The sequence below is a fragment of the Vidua macroura genome, chromosome 27 (genome assembly GCF_024509145.1).
Source record: "Vidua macroura isolate BioBank_ID:100142 chromosome 27, ASM2450914v1, whole genome shotgun sequence".
NCBI classification, from domain to species: Eukaryota; Metazoa; Chordata; class Aves; order Passeriformes; family Viduidae; genus Vidua; species Vidua macroura.
This window is the reverse complement of record NC_071597.1, coordinates 2,638,592-2,653,304: the sequence shown is the minus strand read 5'-3', so window position 1 is coordinate 2,653,304 and position 14,713 is coordinate 2,638,592. Positions and strand designations below refer to the sequence as shown.

Here is a 14,713-nt window from a genome sequence, read left to right as displayed (position 1 = left end):
TTTTAAGGGATGATTAAAGGGAAAAGCAGGAAATTTGGGATATTATTTATTTAATATTTTTTTAAAAAGATGCCCAAAATTCCCTGGAAAATGGGATTTTTGTGGCTGCTTTTTAAGGGATGGTGGAGGGGAAAAGCAGAAAATTTGGGATATTATTTCATAAATATTAAATAAAAAAGAGGAGCCAGAATTCCCTGGAAAAGGGAATGATGGAAGGGAAAAGCAGGAAATCTGGGATAATATTTAGAGGATTTTTTAAAAAAAACAGTGCCCAAAATTCCCTGGAAAATGGGATTTTTCTTGATGCTTTTTAAGGGATGATGGAAGGGAAAAGCAGGAAATTTGGGATATTATTTAGAGGATATTTTTGAAAAAGGGGATTCAAATTTCCTTGGAAGAAGGGATGGTGGAAGGGAAAAGCAGGAAATCTGGGATATTATTTAGGGGATATTTTTTAAAGAACGGTGCCCAAAATTCCCTGGAAAATGGGATTTTTGTGGCTGTTTTTAAGGGATGATGGAAGGGAAAAGCAGGAAATTTGGGATATTATTTAAATAATGTTTTTTTAAAAAAGATGCCCAAAATTCCCTGGAAAAAGGGATTTTTGTGGGAAAAAGGGGAAAAGCAGGAAAAGGGTTGGGCAGGAAAATCCCGATCCTAAACCTGACCCAGAGCTGATCCCAAACTGGGATTGGGGTTTTTTTTTCTGGCCTTGGCTGCTCCTGCCCAGGATCGGGGTCAGGGATTGGGATTGGGATCGGGGTCAGGGATCGGGGCTGGGATTGGGATCAGGGATTGGGATTGGGGTCAGGGATTGGGATCAGGGATCGGGGATGGGATTGGGGTCAGGGATTGGGATTGGGGTCAGGGATCGGGGCTGGGATCGGGGTCAGGGATCGGGGCTGGGATTGGGATCAGGGATTGGGATTGGGGTCAGGGATTGGGATCAGGGATTGGGGTCAGGGATTGGGATTGGGATCGGGGGTCAGGGATTGGGGATGGGATTGGGATCAGGGATCAGGGTCAGGGATTGGGATCGGGGTCAGGGATTGGGATTGGGGTTGGGGTCGGAGCTGGGATTGGGATCGGGGATTGGGATCAGGGATTGGGATTGGGGTTGGGGTCGGAGCTGGGATTGGGATCGGGGTTTGAGATCAGGGTCAGGGATTGGGGGTCAGGGATCAGGGTCAGGGTTTGGGACTGGGATCAGGGATTGGGATCAGGGTTGGGACTGGGATCAAGGATTGGGATTGGGGTCAGGGATTGGGATCAGGGATTGGGATCAGGGTCAGGGATTGGGGTCAGGGATTTGGATTGGGGCTGGGATTGGGATCAAGGATTGGGATTGGGGTCAGGGATCGGGGTCAGGTCAGGGATTGGGGTCAGGGACGGGGATTGGGATTGGGTCAAGGATCAGGGTCAGGGCTGGGGTCAGGGCCAGGATCGGGGCCAGAATTTTTCCCAGATTTTCCCAGCTCAGGTGGGACGAGGACCAGGGAATTTTTCCCTTTTAAACAAACAGAATTTTTCAGGAATTCCCAAATTTGACCAAATCCTCGATTTCCCTGGAGCAGAAACTCGGGGAGGGGCAAAAAAAACTTAAAAAAAAAAAAAAAGAAAAAAAAAAAAAGAAAAGAAAAGAAAAGAAAAGAAAAGCTTAAAAAAAAAATCCCAACTGGATGAAAAAGGAAGAAAATCCCGGGATTTTCCTGGGGCGGGATCAGAATTCCCGAGGAATTCCCCCGGAGCGGCCCCGGCCGAGGCCCGGGGATGAATGGGGTTGGGGATGGGGTTGGGGTTGGGGTTGGGGATGGGGATGGGGTTGGGGATGGGGTTGGGGTTGGGGATGGGGTTGGGGATGGGGTTGGGGTTGGGGTTGGGGATGGGGTTGGGGTTGGGGTTGGGGATGGGGTTGGGGTTGGGGTTGGGGTTGGGGTTGGGGATGGGGTTGGGGATGGGGTTGGGGTTGGGGATGGGGATGGGGTTGGGGTTGGGGATGGGGTTGGGGTTGGGGTTGGGGTTGGGGTTGGGGATGGGGTTGGGGTTGGGGATGGGGTTGGGGATGGGGTTGGGGTTGGGGTTGGGGATGGGGTTGGGGTTGGGGTTGGGGTTGGGGTTGGGGATGGGGTTGGGGTTGGGGATGGGGTTGGGGTTGGGGTTGGGGTTGGGGTTGGGGATGGGGTTGGGGATGGGGTTGGGGTTGGGGTTGGGGATGGGGTTGGGGATGGGGTTGGGGTTGGGGTTGGGGATGGGGTTGGGGTTGGGGTTGGGGATGGGGTTGGGGATGGGGATGGGGTTGGGGATGGGGATGGGGATGGGGTTGGGGATGGGGTTGGGGTTGGGGTTGGGGTTGGGGTTGGGGTTGGGGATGGGGATGGGGTTGGGGTTGGGGATGGGGTTGGGGTTGGGGTTGGGGTTGGGGTTGGGGATGGGGTTGGGGTTGGGGATGGGGTTGGGGTTGGGGTTGGGGATGGGGTTGGGGATGGGGTTGGGGTTGGGGTTGGGGTTGGGGTTGGGGTTGGGGTTGGGGTTGGGGATGGGGTTGGGGTTGGGGTTGGGGATGGGGTTGGGGTTGGGGTTGGGGTTGGGGATGGGGTTGGGGATGGGGTTGGGGATGGGGTTGGGGTTGGGGATGGGGTTGGGGTTGGGGTTGGGGATGGGGTTGGGGATGGGGTTGGGGTTGGGCCCGGTTTTATGGAATCCCATAAAGAGCTCGTTAATGGGAGAGGAAACGAGGTGGGAACGCAAATGTGGGAGGGGAGAGGGCAGGGAGAGCGGAGCGGGAAAGGGGAAAGGGAAATGGGATTTGTTATATAGGGGATGGAAAATAAAAATGGGATTTGTTTTATCTGGGATGGAAAATAAAAATGGGATTTGTTTTAGAGGGGAAGGGGGAAAAAATGGGATTTGTTTTGTAGGGGAAGAGGAAAAAATGGGATTTGTTTTGTAGGGGAAGGGGGGGGAAATGGGATTTGTTTTGTAGGGGAAAAGGAAAAAGTGGGATTTGTTTTGTAGGGGATCGAAAATAAAAATGGGATTTGTTTTATAGGGGAAGGGGGAAAAATGGGATTTGTTTTATATGGGATGGAAAATAAAAATGGGATTTGTTTTATATGGAATGGGGGAAAAATGGGATTTGTTTTATTGGGGAAGGGGGAAAAAATGGGATTTGTTTTGTATGGGATGGAAAATAAAAATGAGATTTGTTTTATATGGGATGGGGGAAAAAATGGGATTTGTTTTGTATGGGATGGGGAAAAATGAGATTTGTTTTATATGGGATGGGGGAAAAAATGGGATTTGTTTTATAGGGGAAGAGGAAAAAATGGGATTTGTTTTATTGGGGAAGAGGAAAAAATGGGATTTGTTTTATCCGGGATGGAAAAACAAAATGGGATTTGTTTTGTATGGGATGGGGAAAAGGATTTATGGGGGAAAAAAATGGGATTTATTTTATCAGGGATGGGGGAAAATGGGATTATTTTATTGGGAAGGGGGAAAATGGGATTTATTTTGTTGGGAAGGGGGAAAATGGGATTTATTTTATCAGGGAAGGGGGAAATAGGATTTATTTTATTGGGGAAGGGGAAAAAAATTTGATTTATTTTATTGGGGAGGGGAAAAAATGGGATTTATTTTATCAGGGAGGGGGTGAAATGGGATTTATTTTATTGGGAAGGGGGGAAAATGGGATTTGTTTTATTGGGGAAGGGGAAAAATAAAGTCAGGGAGGAAAAGGGGGAGAAATTTGGGATCGGGAGTTTTGGGGATTTCCAAAAGAACGGGCGGCACAACAAACGAGCCACCCCCAAAATTTCATCCCCTAAAGGGAACTGGGGCGGGTTGGTTGGGGTTTTGAAACTATTTTAAAGGGTCTTGAAGGATTTTTAAAGTGTTTTAAAGGGTTTTGAAGAATTTGGAAGGATTTTAGAGAGTCTGGAACCATTTAAAAGGATTTTTAAAAGGGTTTTAGAAGGTTTTAAAGGGTTTTGAAATATTTTAAAGGGTCTTGAAGGATTTTAAGAGGTTTTAAAAGGGTTTCGAGGAATTTGGAAGGATTTTGGAGAGTTTTGAATTATTTAAAAGGGTTTTTGAAGGGGTTTAAAATGGTTTTAGAAGGATTTTAAAAGATTTCAAAGGATTTAAAAGGATTTTGAAGAGTTTTTAAGGATTTTAAAGAGTTTTGAATTATTAAAAGGGTTTTGAAGGGGTTAAAATGGTTTTAGAAGGGTTTAGAAGGATTTTAAAAGATTTCAAAGGGTTTAAAAAGGGTTTTTGAAGAGTTTTTAAGGATTTTAAAGAGTTTTGAAAGGATTTTAAGGGTTTTGAAAGGATTTTAAGAGAAGGGTTTTGAAGGATTTAAAAGGTTTTGAAGGGTTTCAAAGGGTTTAAAAAATATTTCAAAGGGGTTTTGAAGAGTTTTGGAGAGTTTTGAGCTATTTTAAAAGGGTTTGGAAGGGCGTTTAAAAGGGTTTTTAGGAGGTTTTGAAGGATTTTAAATTTTTTTAAAGGGTTTTTAAAAAATTTCAAAGGGTTTTGAAGGATTTTGGAGAGTTTTGAACCATTCTTAAGGGTTTTGAAAGTGTTTAAAGAGTTTTAGGAGGTTTTGAAGGATTTAAATTTTTTTTAAAGGGTTTTAAAAGATTTCAAAGGGTTTTGAAGGGTTTTGGAGAGTTTTGAACCATTCTTAAGGGTTTGGAAGGCATTTAAAGGGTTTTAAGAGGTTTTGAAGGATTTTAGAGAGTTTTGAGCTCTTTTAAAGGGTTTGGAAGACATTTAAAGGGTTTTAGGAGGTTTTGAAGGGTTTTAGAGAGTTTTGAATTCTTTTAAAGGGTTTGGAAGGCGTTTAAAGGGTTTTAGGAGGTTTTGAAGGATTTTAGAGAGTTTTGAACTCTTTTAAAGGGTTTGGAAGGCGTTTTAAAGGGTTTTGGGAGGTTTTGAAGGATTTTAGAGAGTTTTGAACCGTTTCCAAGGACATTTTGGGGGGGGTTTGAAGAGTTTAAAGGGTTTTTAAGGCTGCCCCTGCCCCCGTGGCCGCTCCACGTCCCAGCCTTCCCGCACACCCCATGCATCAGGTGTTTATCGGGAATTCCGGAGCTCTTCCCCAGCTTCTGGAAGGAGTTCAGAGAGCACCGGGACTTCCCCTGCCCCTAAATTTGCTCCTCCCTGGCTTCCGGTGCCTCCCGACCCTCAAATCAGGGCTGGAAAAATCCCAAAAGGCATCAGTTCCCAGTTAAAATAAACTTCCCGTTTCTCCCCCAAATTCCAGGGGATTTTTTTTTTTTTGGGGGGTTTTTGTGGCTTTGATCCTCTGCGGGGCGAGGCCGGAGCAGCTCCCTTCAGCTGATTAATGAGTGGATTAATTAATGATTAATTAAGCAGGAGGCGTTTGGGGGATTTGGGATGGTTGTCTCCGGTGGGAGATGTCCCTGTCCGCGGCACGGGGTTGGAATTGGGGGATTTTTAGGGTTTTTCCCACCCCAAACCATTCTGGGGTTTCTGAGTCAAACCACCCGGACCCCACAGCCCCATCCAACGGATAAATGGGATCCAAAGGATAAAATTCCCTAAATCCAGCTCAGTCCTTCCCTCCTGCACCTCTTGGCTCCGCCGAAGGTTCTTTGGGATTATCCAGGGCAGGAAAATGAGGAAAAATCCCAAAAACTCTGCCCAAACCCAGGGGGTTCCTGGTTGGGAAGGTGCCACAGTGAGGGGAAAACCCCGACCCCAAACCAATCCCGAGCCCAAATCAATCCCAACCCCAAATCATCAATCTCAACCCCAAATCATCAATCCTGACCCCAAATCATCAATCTCAACCCAAATCATCAATCTCAACCCAAATCATCAATCCCGACCCCAAATCAATCCCAACCCCAAATCATCAATCCCAACCCCAAATCATCAATCCCGACCCCAAATCATCAATCCCAACCCCAAATCATCAATCCTGACCCCAAATCATCAATCCCGACCCCAAATCATCAATCCCAACCCCAAATCATCAATCCTGACCCCAGATCAGTCCTGATGGATGGGACATGTCTGTGGGGTGGGATTGGTTTATTTGGGATGTGTTTGTGGGATGGGATTTGGGGTTTGGGGGAGGATTTAGGGGCTGGGTTTGGGTTCTTTGATGGTGTTTGGGGATAAAACCCATCCCCAAAGCCCCTTCACAAAGCTGATCCCAAAGCCCCTTCCCGTTCCCAAAGCCCCTTCCCAAGACCTGTTCCTAAACCCCATTCCCAAAGCCCCTTCCCATTCCCAAAGCCCCTTCCTGTTCCCAAAACCCAGTCCCAAGGCCCGTTCCCGTTCCCAAAACCCCTTCCCAAAGCCCCTTCCCGTTCCCAAAGCCCTGCCCCAAGGTCCGTTCCCATTCCCAAAGCCCCTTCCTGTTCCCAAAATCCCTTCCCAAAGCCCCTTCCCGTTCCCAAAACCCCTTCCCGTTCCCAAAACCCCAGTCCCAAGGTCCGTTCCCGTTCCCAAAGCCCCTTCCTGTTCCCAAAATCCCTTCCCAAAGCCCCTTCCCGTTCCCGGGCCCGCTCCCAACGCGCGCTCCCGGGCGCGCTCCCGACCCCGCGCGTTCCCGGCCGCCCCCACACGGGGGCGCTGCAGAATTCCGGAGCGGCCGCCGCGCCCGGAGGGACCGCGGAACCCCCGAAGAGACCCTAAAAAACACCAAAATCACCCCAAATAGACCCTAAAAACACCAAAATCACCCCAAATAGACCCTAAAAACACCAAAATCACCCCAAAAAACCCCTAAAAACACCAAAATTACCCCAAACAGACCCTAAAAACACCAAAATGACCCCAAATAGACCCTAAAAACACCAAAATTACCCCAAATAAACCCTAAAAACACCAAAATCACCCCAAACAGACCCTAAAAACACCAAAATCACCCCCCAAAAAACCCTAAAAACACCAAAATCACCCCCAAAAAACCCTAAATACACCAAAATGACCCCAAATAAACCCTAAAGACACCAAAATGACCCCAAATAGACCCTAAAGACACCAAAATTACACAAATTAGACGCTAAATACACCAAAATTACACAAATTAGACCTTAAATACACCAAGATGACCCCAAATAAACCCTAAAAACACCAAAATTACCCCAAATAGACCTTAAATACACCAAAATGACCCCAAATAGATCCCAAATAGACCAAAGTAGCCCTAAATAGACCCTAAAACCACCAAAATAAGCCTAAATACACCAAAATCAACCCAGATAGACCCCAAATGCACCGAATAGACCCCGATGGATCCTAAAACCCCAAATCCATCTGAACAGACCCCGACAGCCACGGGCAGATACCTCTGAATAACCCCAAATCACGCAAAGAACCCCAAATCACGCAAAGAACCCCAAATTGTGCAAAGAACCCCAAATCACGCAAAGAACCCCAAATCACGCAAAGAACCCCAAAACGTGCAAAGAACCCCAAATCACACAAAGAACCCCAAATCGTGCAAATAACCCCAAAACGTGCAAAGAACCCCAAATCACACAAAGAACCCCAAATCGTGCAAATAACCCCAAATCACGCAAAGAACCCCAAATCACGCAAAGAAACCCAAATCGTGCAAATAACCCCAAATCGTGCAAAGAACCCCAAATCACACAAAGAACCCCAAAACGTGCAAAGAACCCCAAAACGTGCAAAGAACCCCAAATCGTGCAAAGAAACCCAAATCACGCAAAGAACCCAAATCACGCAAAGAACCCCAAATCGTGCAAAGAACCCCAAATCACGCAAAGAACCCCAAATCACGCAAAGAACCCCAAATCACACAAAGAACCCCAAATCACGCAAAGAACCCCAAATCACACAAAGAACCCCAAATCGTGCAAAGAACCCCAAATCACACAAAGAACCCAAATCACGCAAAGAACCCCAAATCACGCAAAGAACCCCAAATCGTGCAAAGGACCCCAAATCGTGCAAAGAACCCCAAATCACGCAAAGAACCCCAAATCACGCAAAGAAACCCAAATCGTGCAAAGGACCCCAAATCGTGCAAAGAACCCCAAATCACGCAAAGAACCCCAAATCGTGCAAATAACCCCAAATCACGCAAAGAACCCCAAATTGTGCAAATAACCCCAAATCGTGCAAAGAAACCCAAATCGTGCAAAGAACCCAAATCACACAAAGAACCCCAAATCACGCAAAGAACCCAAATCGTGCAAAGAAACCCAAATCACGCAAAGAACCCCAAATCACGCAAAGAACCCCAAAACGTGCAAATAACCCCAAATCACGCAAAGAACCCCAAATCACGCAAAGAACCCCAAATCACACAAAGAACCCCAAATCACGCAAAGAACCCCAAATCACACAAAGAACCCCAAATCGTGCAAAGAACCCCAAATCACACAAAGAACCCAAATCACGCAAAGAACCCCAAATCACGCAAAGAACCCCAAATCACGCAAAGAAACCCAAATCGTGCAAAGGACCCCAAATCGTGCAAAGAACCCCAAATCACGCAAAGAACCCCAAATCGTGCAAATAACCCCAAATCACGCAAAGAACCCCAAATTGTGCAAATAACCCCAAATCGTGCAAAGAAACCCAAATCGTGCAAAGAACCCAAATCACACAAAGAACCCCAAATCACGCAAAGAACCCAAATCGTGCAAAGAAACCCAAATCACGCAAAGAACCCCAAATCACGCAAAGAACCCCAAAACGTGCAAATAACCCCAAATCACGCAAAGAACCCCAAATCACGCAAAGAACCCCAAATCGTGCAAAGAAACCCAAATCACACAAAGAACCCCAAATCATGCAAAGAACCCCAAATCACGCAAAGAACCCCAAATCGTGCAAAGAACCCCAAATCACACAAAGAACCCCAAATCACGCAAAGAACCCCAAATCACGCAAAGAACCCCAAATCACGCAAAGAAACCCAAATCGTGCAAAGGACCCCAAATCGTGCAAAGAACCCCAAATCACGCAAAGAACCCCAAATCGTGCAAATAACCCCAAATCACGCAAAGAACCCCAAATTGTGCAAATAACCCCAAATCGTGCAAAGAAACCCAAATCGTGCAAAGAACCCAAATCACACAAAGAACCCCAAATCACGCAAAGGACCCAAATCGTGCAAAGAAACCCAAATCACGCAAAGAACCCCAAATCGTGCAAAGAACCCCAAAACGTGCAAATAACCCCAAATCACGCAAAGAACCCCAAATCGTGCAAAGAACCCCAAATCGTGCAAAGGACCCCAAATCGTGCAAAGGACCCCAAATCACGCAAAGAACCCCAAAACGTGCAAAGAACCCCAAATCGTGCAAAGGACCCCAAATCGTGCAAAGAACCCCAAATCGTGCAAAGGACCCCAAATCACGCAAAGAACCCCAAATCGTGCAAAGGACCCCAAATCACGCAAAGAACCCCAAATCGTGCAAAGAACCCCAAATCGTGCAAAGGACCCCAAATCGTGCAAAGGACCCCAAATCACGCAAAGAACCCCAAAACGTGCAAAGAACCCCAAATCACGCAAAGAACCCCAAATCACCCAAATAACCCCAAATCGTGCAAAGAACCCCAAATCGTGCAAAGAACCCCAAAGAGCCCCCAGCAGACACAGAGAGACCCCCCCAGACACACGGACACCCCAAATATTCCCTGACAGCCCCAAAAATCCATTGGCAGCCCCAAACATCCCCCGAGACACACGGGGGACACACCCCGAGATCCGGTGACACATCTGGGCACCCCAAATATCCACAGACGGCCCCCAAAATCCATGGACAACCCCAAAAATTCCCCAGTAAACACGGACACGCCCCAATATTCACTGACAATCCCAAAAATGCCCCAATAAACACAGGCAAGCCCCAAATATCCACGGACAGCCCCGAAAATCCATGGACAATCCCAAAAATGCCCCAATAAACACGGACACACCCCAAATATCCACGGACAGCCCCGAAAATCCCATGGACAACCCCAAAAATCCCCCAATAAACACGGACACACCCCAAATATCCATGGACATCCCCGAAAATCCATGGAGAATCCCAAAAATGCCCCAATAAACACAGGCAAGCCCCAAATATCCATGGACATCCCCGAAAATCCATGGACAATCCCAAAAATCCCCCAGTAAACACAGGCAAGCCCCAAATATCCACAGACAGCCCCGAAAATCCATGGACAATCCCAAAAATGCCCCCATAAACACAGACACACCCCAATATTCACTGAGCAACGGGAATAAAGGAATATCCAAAGGGATGGAGCAGGATCCAAAAGGGATCGATCAATATCCCAAGGGATCAATCAACATCCAAAGGGATAAGTCAATATCCAATAGGATCAATCAATATCCAAAGGAAACAGAGGAATATCCAAAGGGATCAATCAATAACCAATAGGATCAATCAATATCCCAAGGGATCAATCAACATCCAAAGGGGTAAGTCAATAACCAATAGGATCAATCAATATCCAAGGGAAACAGAGGAATATCCAAAGGGATCAATCAATAACCAATAGGATCAATCAATAACCAATAGGATCAATCAATATCCAAAGGGATCAATCAATAGCCAAGGGAAACAGAGGAATATCCCAAGGGATAGATCAATAACTAAAGGGATTGATCAATATCCAAAGAGATCAATCAATATCCAAAGGGATTGACTAATAACCAAAGGGATTGACTAATATCCAAAGGGATCAATCAATATCCAAAGCAATCAATCAATATCTAAAGAGATCAATCAATATCCAAAGGGATCAATCAATATCCAAAGGGATCAATCAATATCCAAAGCAATCAATCAATATCCAAGAGGATAAATCACCATCCAAAGGGATTGATCAATATCCAAAGAGATCAATCAATATCCAAAGGGATCAGTCAATAACCAAAGGGATTGACTAATAACCAAAGGGATCAATCAGTATCCCAAGGGATCAATCAATATCCAAAGGGATCAATCAATATCCAAAGGGATCAATCAATAACCAAAGGGATTGACTAATAACCAAAGGGATCAATCAATATCCCAAGGGATCAATCAATATCCCAAGGGATCAATCAATATCCAAAGGGATCAATCAATAACCAATAGGATAAATCACCATCCAAAGGGATTGATCAATATCCAAAGGGATCAATCGATTGGGAATGGACGAAGCGCTGCAAAACCCCAAAATCCCCTCCTGAATTCTGGGACGGGGCGGAACCCAACGGATTCCGGATTCATCCGCGATCTTCTCCCGAAGACCAAATCCCAACAGTTCCAAGAAACACCAAAAACATCCCAGAATTCCACGAAATTTCCCAAAACATTCCCAAAAAAAAATCGGTGACTCACCCTCATCCCGGAATTCTGTCGGGAACGGGGCCGGGGAAATCCGGGAAGGGCCGAAATTCCAGCCGGGATTTTCCTCGGAGCCGTCGCGAACGTCGCGCTCGTCCCCGCCTGGATGGATTTGAGGAAAATTTGAGGAATTTGGGAGGAATTTCTGAGGAATTTTGAGGAATTTTTGAGGAATTTGGGAGGAATTTCTGAGGAATTCTGAGGAATTTTTGAGGAATTTTGGAGGAAATTTGAGGAATTTTGAGGAATTTTTGAGGAATTTGGGAGGAATTTCTGAGGAATTTTGAGGAATTTTTGAGGAATTTGGGAGGAATTTCTGAGGAATTTTGAGGAATTTTTGAGGAATTTGGGAGGAATTTCTGAGGAATTTTGAGGAATTTTTGAGGAATTTTGGGGGAAATTTGAGGAATTCTGAGGAATTTTTGAGGAATTTTGGAGGAAATTTGAGGAATTTTGTGGAAATTTTTGAGGAATTTTGAGGAATTTCTGAGGAATTTGAGGAATTTTTGAGGAATTTTGGAGGAAATTTGAGGAATTTTGAGGAATTTTTGAGGAATTTTGAGGAATTTCTGAGGAATTTTGAGGAATTTTTGAGGAATTTGGGAGGAATTTCTGAGGAATTTTGAGGAATTTTTGAGGAATTTTGAGGAATTTCTGAGGAATTTTGAGGAATTTTTGAGGAATTCTGGAGGAAATTTGAGGAATTTTGAGGAATTTTTGAGGAATTTTGAGGAATTTTTGAGGAATTTGAGAGGAATTTCTGAGGAATTCTGAGGAATTTTTGAGGAATTTTGGAGGAATTTGGAGGAATTTTTGAGGAATTTGGGAGGAATTTCTGAGGAATTTTGAGGAATTTTGAGGAATTTTGGGAGGAATTTCTGAGGAATTTTGAGGAATTTTTGAGGAATTTGAGAGGAATTTCTGAGGAATTTTGAGGAATTTTTGAGGAATTTGGGAGGAATTTCTGAGGAATTTTGAGGAATTTTGAGGAATTTTGGAGGAAATTTGAGGAATTTTGAGGAATTTTTGAGGAATTTTGAGGAATTTCTGAGGAATTTTGAGGAATTTTTGAGGAATTTGAGAGGAATTTCTGAGGAATTTTGAGGAATTTTTGAGGAATTTGGGAGGAATTTTGAGGAATTTTTGAGGAATTTGGGAGGAATTTCTGAGGAATTTTGAGGAATTTTTGAGGAATTTTGGAGGAATTTCTGAGGAATTTTGAGGAATTTTTGAGGAATTTGGGAGGAATTTCTGAGGAATTTTGAGGAATTTTGGAGGAATTTTGGAGGAAATTCGAGGAATTTTGAGGAATTTTGGAGGAAAATTGGAGGAATTTGGGAATTCCTACCCCCAAATATCCCCGTTTCCTTCCGGGTCTCTCCGAGATCCAAGCGGATTTTTGGGGGATTTCAGGGGTTTTCGGGCAAGTCAGGGTGGAGGGAGGGAAAAAAAGCCGGGAATGCCAAAATTCCAGAGGCAAATCCAAATCCTCGTCCCTGCCCTCGAGCCGTGAAATCCACGTAGGAAATAAAGATTTTAACTCAAACGGGGAATTTCCCGGGATTTTAGGGAAGAAGAGCTTGGAAATCCTTCAGGAGAGAGGGGGGAAGGTAAAAATGTGGATTTTCTATCAAAAATTACAGGGAAATGGATAAAAATGTGGATTTCCTATAAAAAAAAATACAGGGAAATGGATAAAAATGTGGATTTCCTATCAAAAAATTACAGGGAAATGGATAAAAATGTGGATTTTCTATCAAAAATTACAGGGAAATGGATAAAAATGTGGATTTCCTATCAAAAAAAATACAGGGAAATGGATAAAAATATTGATTTCCTATTAAAAAAATACAGGGAAATGGATAAAAATGTGGATTTCCTATTAAAAAAATACAGGGAAATGGATAAAAATGTGGATTTTCTATCAAAAATTACAGGGAAATGGATAAAAAATATGGATTTCCTCAAAAAAATTACAGAGAATATGGTAAAAATGTGGATTTCCTGTAAAAAATTACAGAGAAATGGATAAAAAATATGGATTTCCTGCACAAATTTTGAGGAAAAAAAGGCTAAACCCATGGAATTTTGATATAAATTTACAGGGAAAAGGATAAAAAAATTCATTTCCTGCACAAATTTTAAGGAAAAAAGGTTAAACCCATGGGTTTTTGATATAAATTTGCAGGGAAAAGGATAAACCCATGGATTTTTAAAATAAATTTACAGGGAAAAGGCCAAACCCATGGATTTTTAAATAAATTTACAGGGAAAAGGCAAAACCCATGGATTTTTGATATAAATTTACAGGAAAAAGGCCAAACCCATGGATTTCCTCCAGACAAATGACCCAATCCGGGGTGTGGAAAGGATCTTTCCGCCCCTGAAATGAATTTCTGTTGAATTTTCCAGGGAATTTCCGTGGGAGTTTTGTGGAGAGGCCGTGCCAGGTGTTGAGGCGGCGAGAAAAGGTTTTTCAATTGGAGATGAAAAGAGTTTTTAATTGGAGATGAAAAGGTTTTTAATTGGACATCGGAAGGTTTTTAATTCAATATTTGCCCCGATAAGGGAGCGGCAGCAGCTGCTCCTCACTCAGCGCCCTCCAAACAGCCCCAAAATGGAATTTCCAGCGGCTCCGGCAGCGATTTCCAAAGAAAGCTGGGCCAGGAAATGATCCAAAGGCAAGAATTCCCATTTTTTTTATGGGGGAAAAAATTGGAATCTAAAAGGGGGAAAAAAAAGTGAGGTTGTCAAATGAGCTGATGTCAATAATTCCCCGATTTTTAAGGGGAAAAAATGGGGATGATTAGGGGAAAAAGTGGGGGCGTCAAATGGTCCAACATCAAGAATTCCCTTTTTTTTTAGGGATAAAAATGGGAATGGAATGGAAGATGATGGTGGGAAAATCCCCCCCCCCCAAAAAAAGTGGGAATGGATGAGGAGGGTGGGAAAATCCCAAAATTTAGGAATGGATGAGAAGGGTGGGAAAATCCCAAAAAGTGGGAATGGATAAAATGGTGGGAAAATGCAAAAAAAAAAAAGTGGGAACGGAAGAGTTTGGAGCTCTTGGGATTTGATTAAAGCACCAAATTTAGAAATTTGGGCTGGGTTGAAATCCTATTTTTACCTTAAAATCCTAAAGTTTTCCCTTCAAATCCTATTTTTTACCTTAAAATCCTAAAGTTTTGCCTTCAAATCCTATTTTTTACCTTAAAATCCTAAAGTTTTCCCTTCAAATCCTATTTTTACCTTAAAATCCTAAAGTTTTGCCTTCAAATCCTATTTTTTACCTTAAAATCCTAAAGTTTTGCCTTCAAATCCTATTTTTTACCTTAAAATCCTAAAGTTTTGCC

At 44.0% G+C, this 14,713-nt stretch overlaps 1 protein-coding gene across 1 annotated transcript in view; it reads right to left on the bottom strand.

Annotated features, from left to right (window-relative positions):
- The window catches only part of SKAP1 (src kinase associated phosphoprotein 1), a 108,329-nt gene that overhangs the window by 80,104 nt on the left and 13,512 nt on the right, over positions 1-14,713 (bottom strand). The window contains exon 4 of the mRNA XM_053999801.1: positions 11,355-11,462. Coding sequence (XP_053855776.1) covers positions 11,355-11,462 — 108 coding nt within the window. The remainder of the gene's footprint in view (positions 1-11,354; positions 11,463-14,713) is intronic.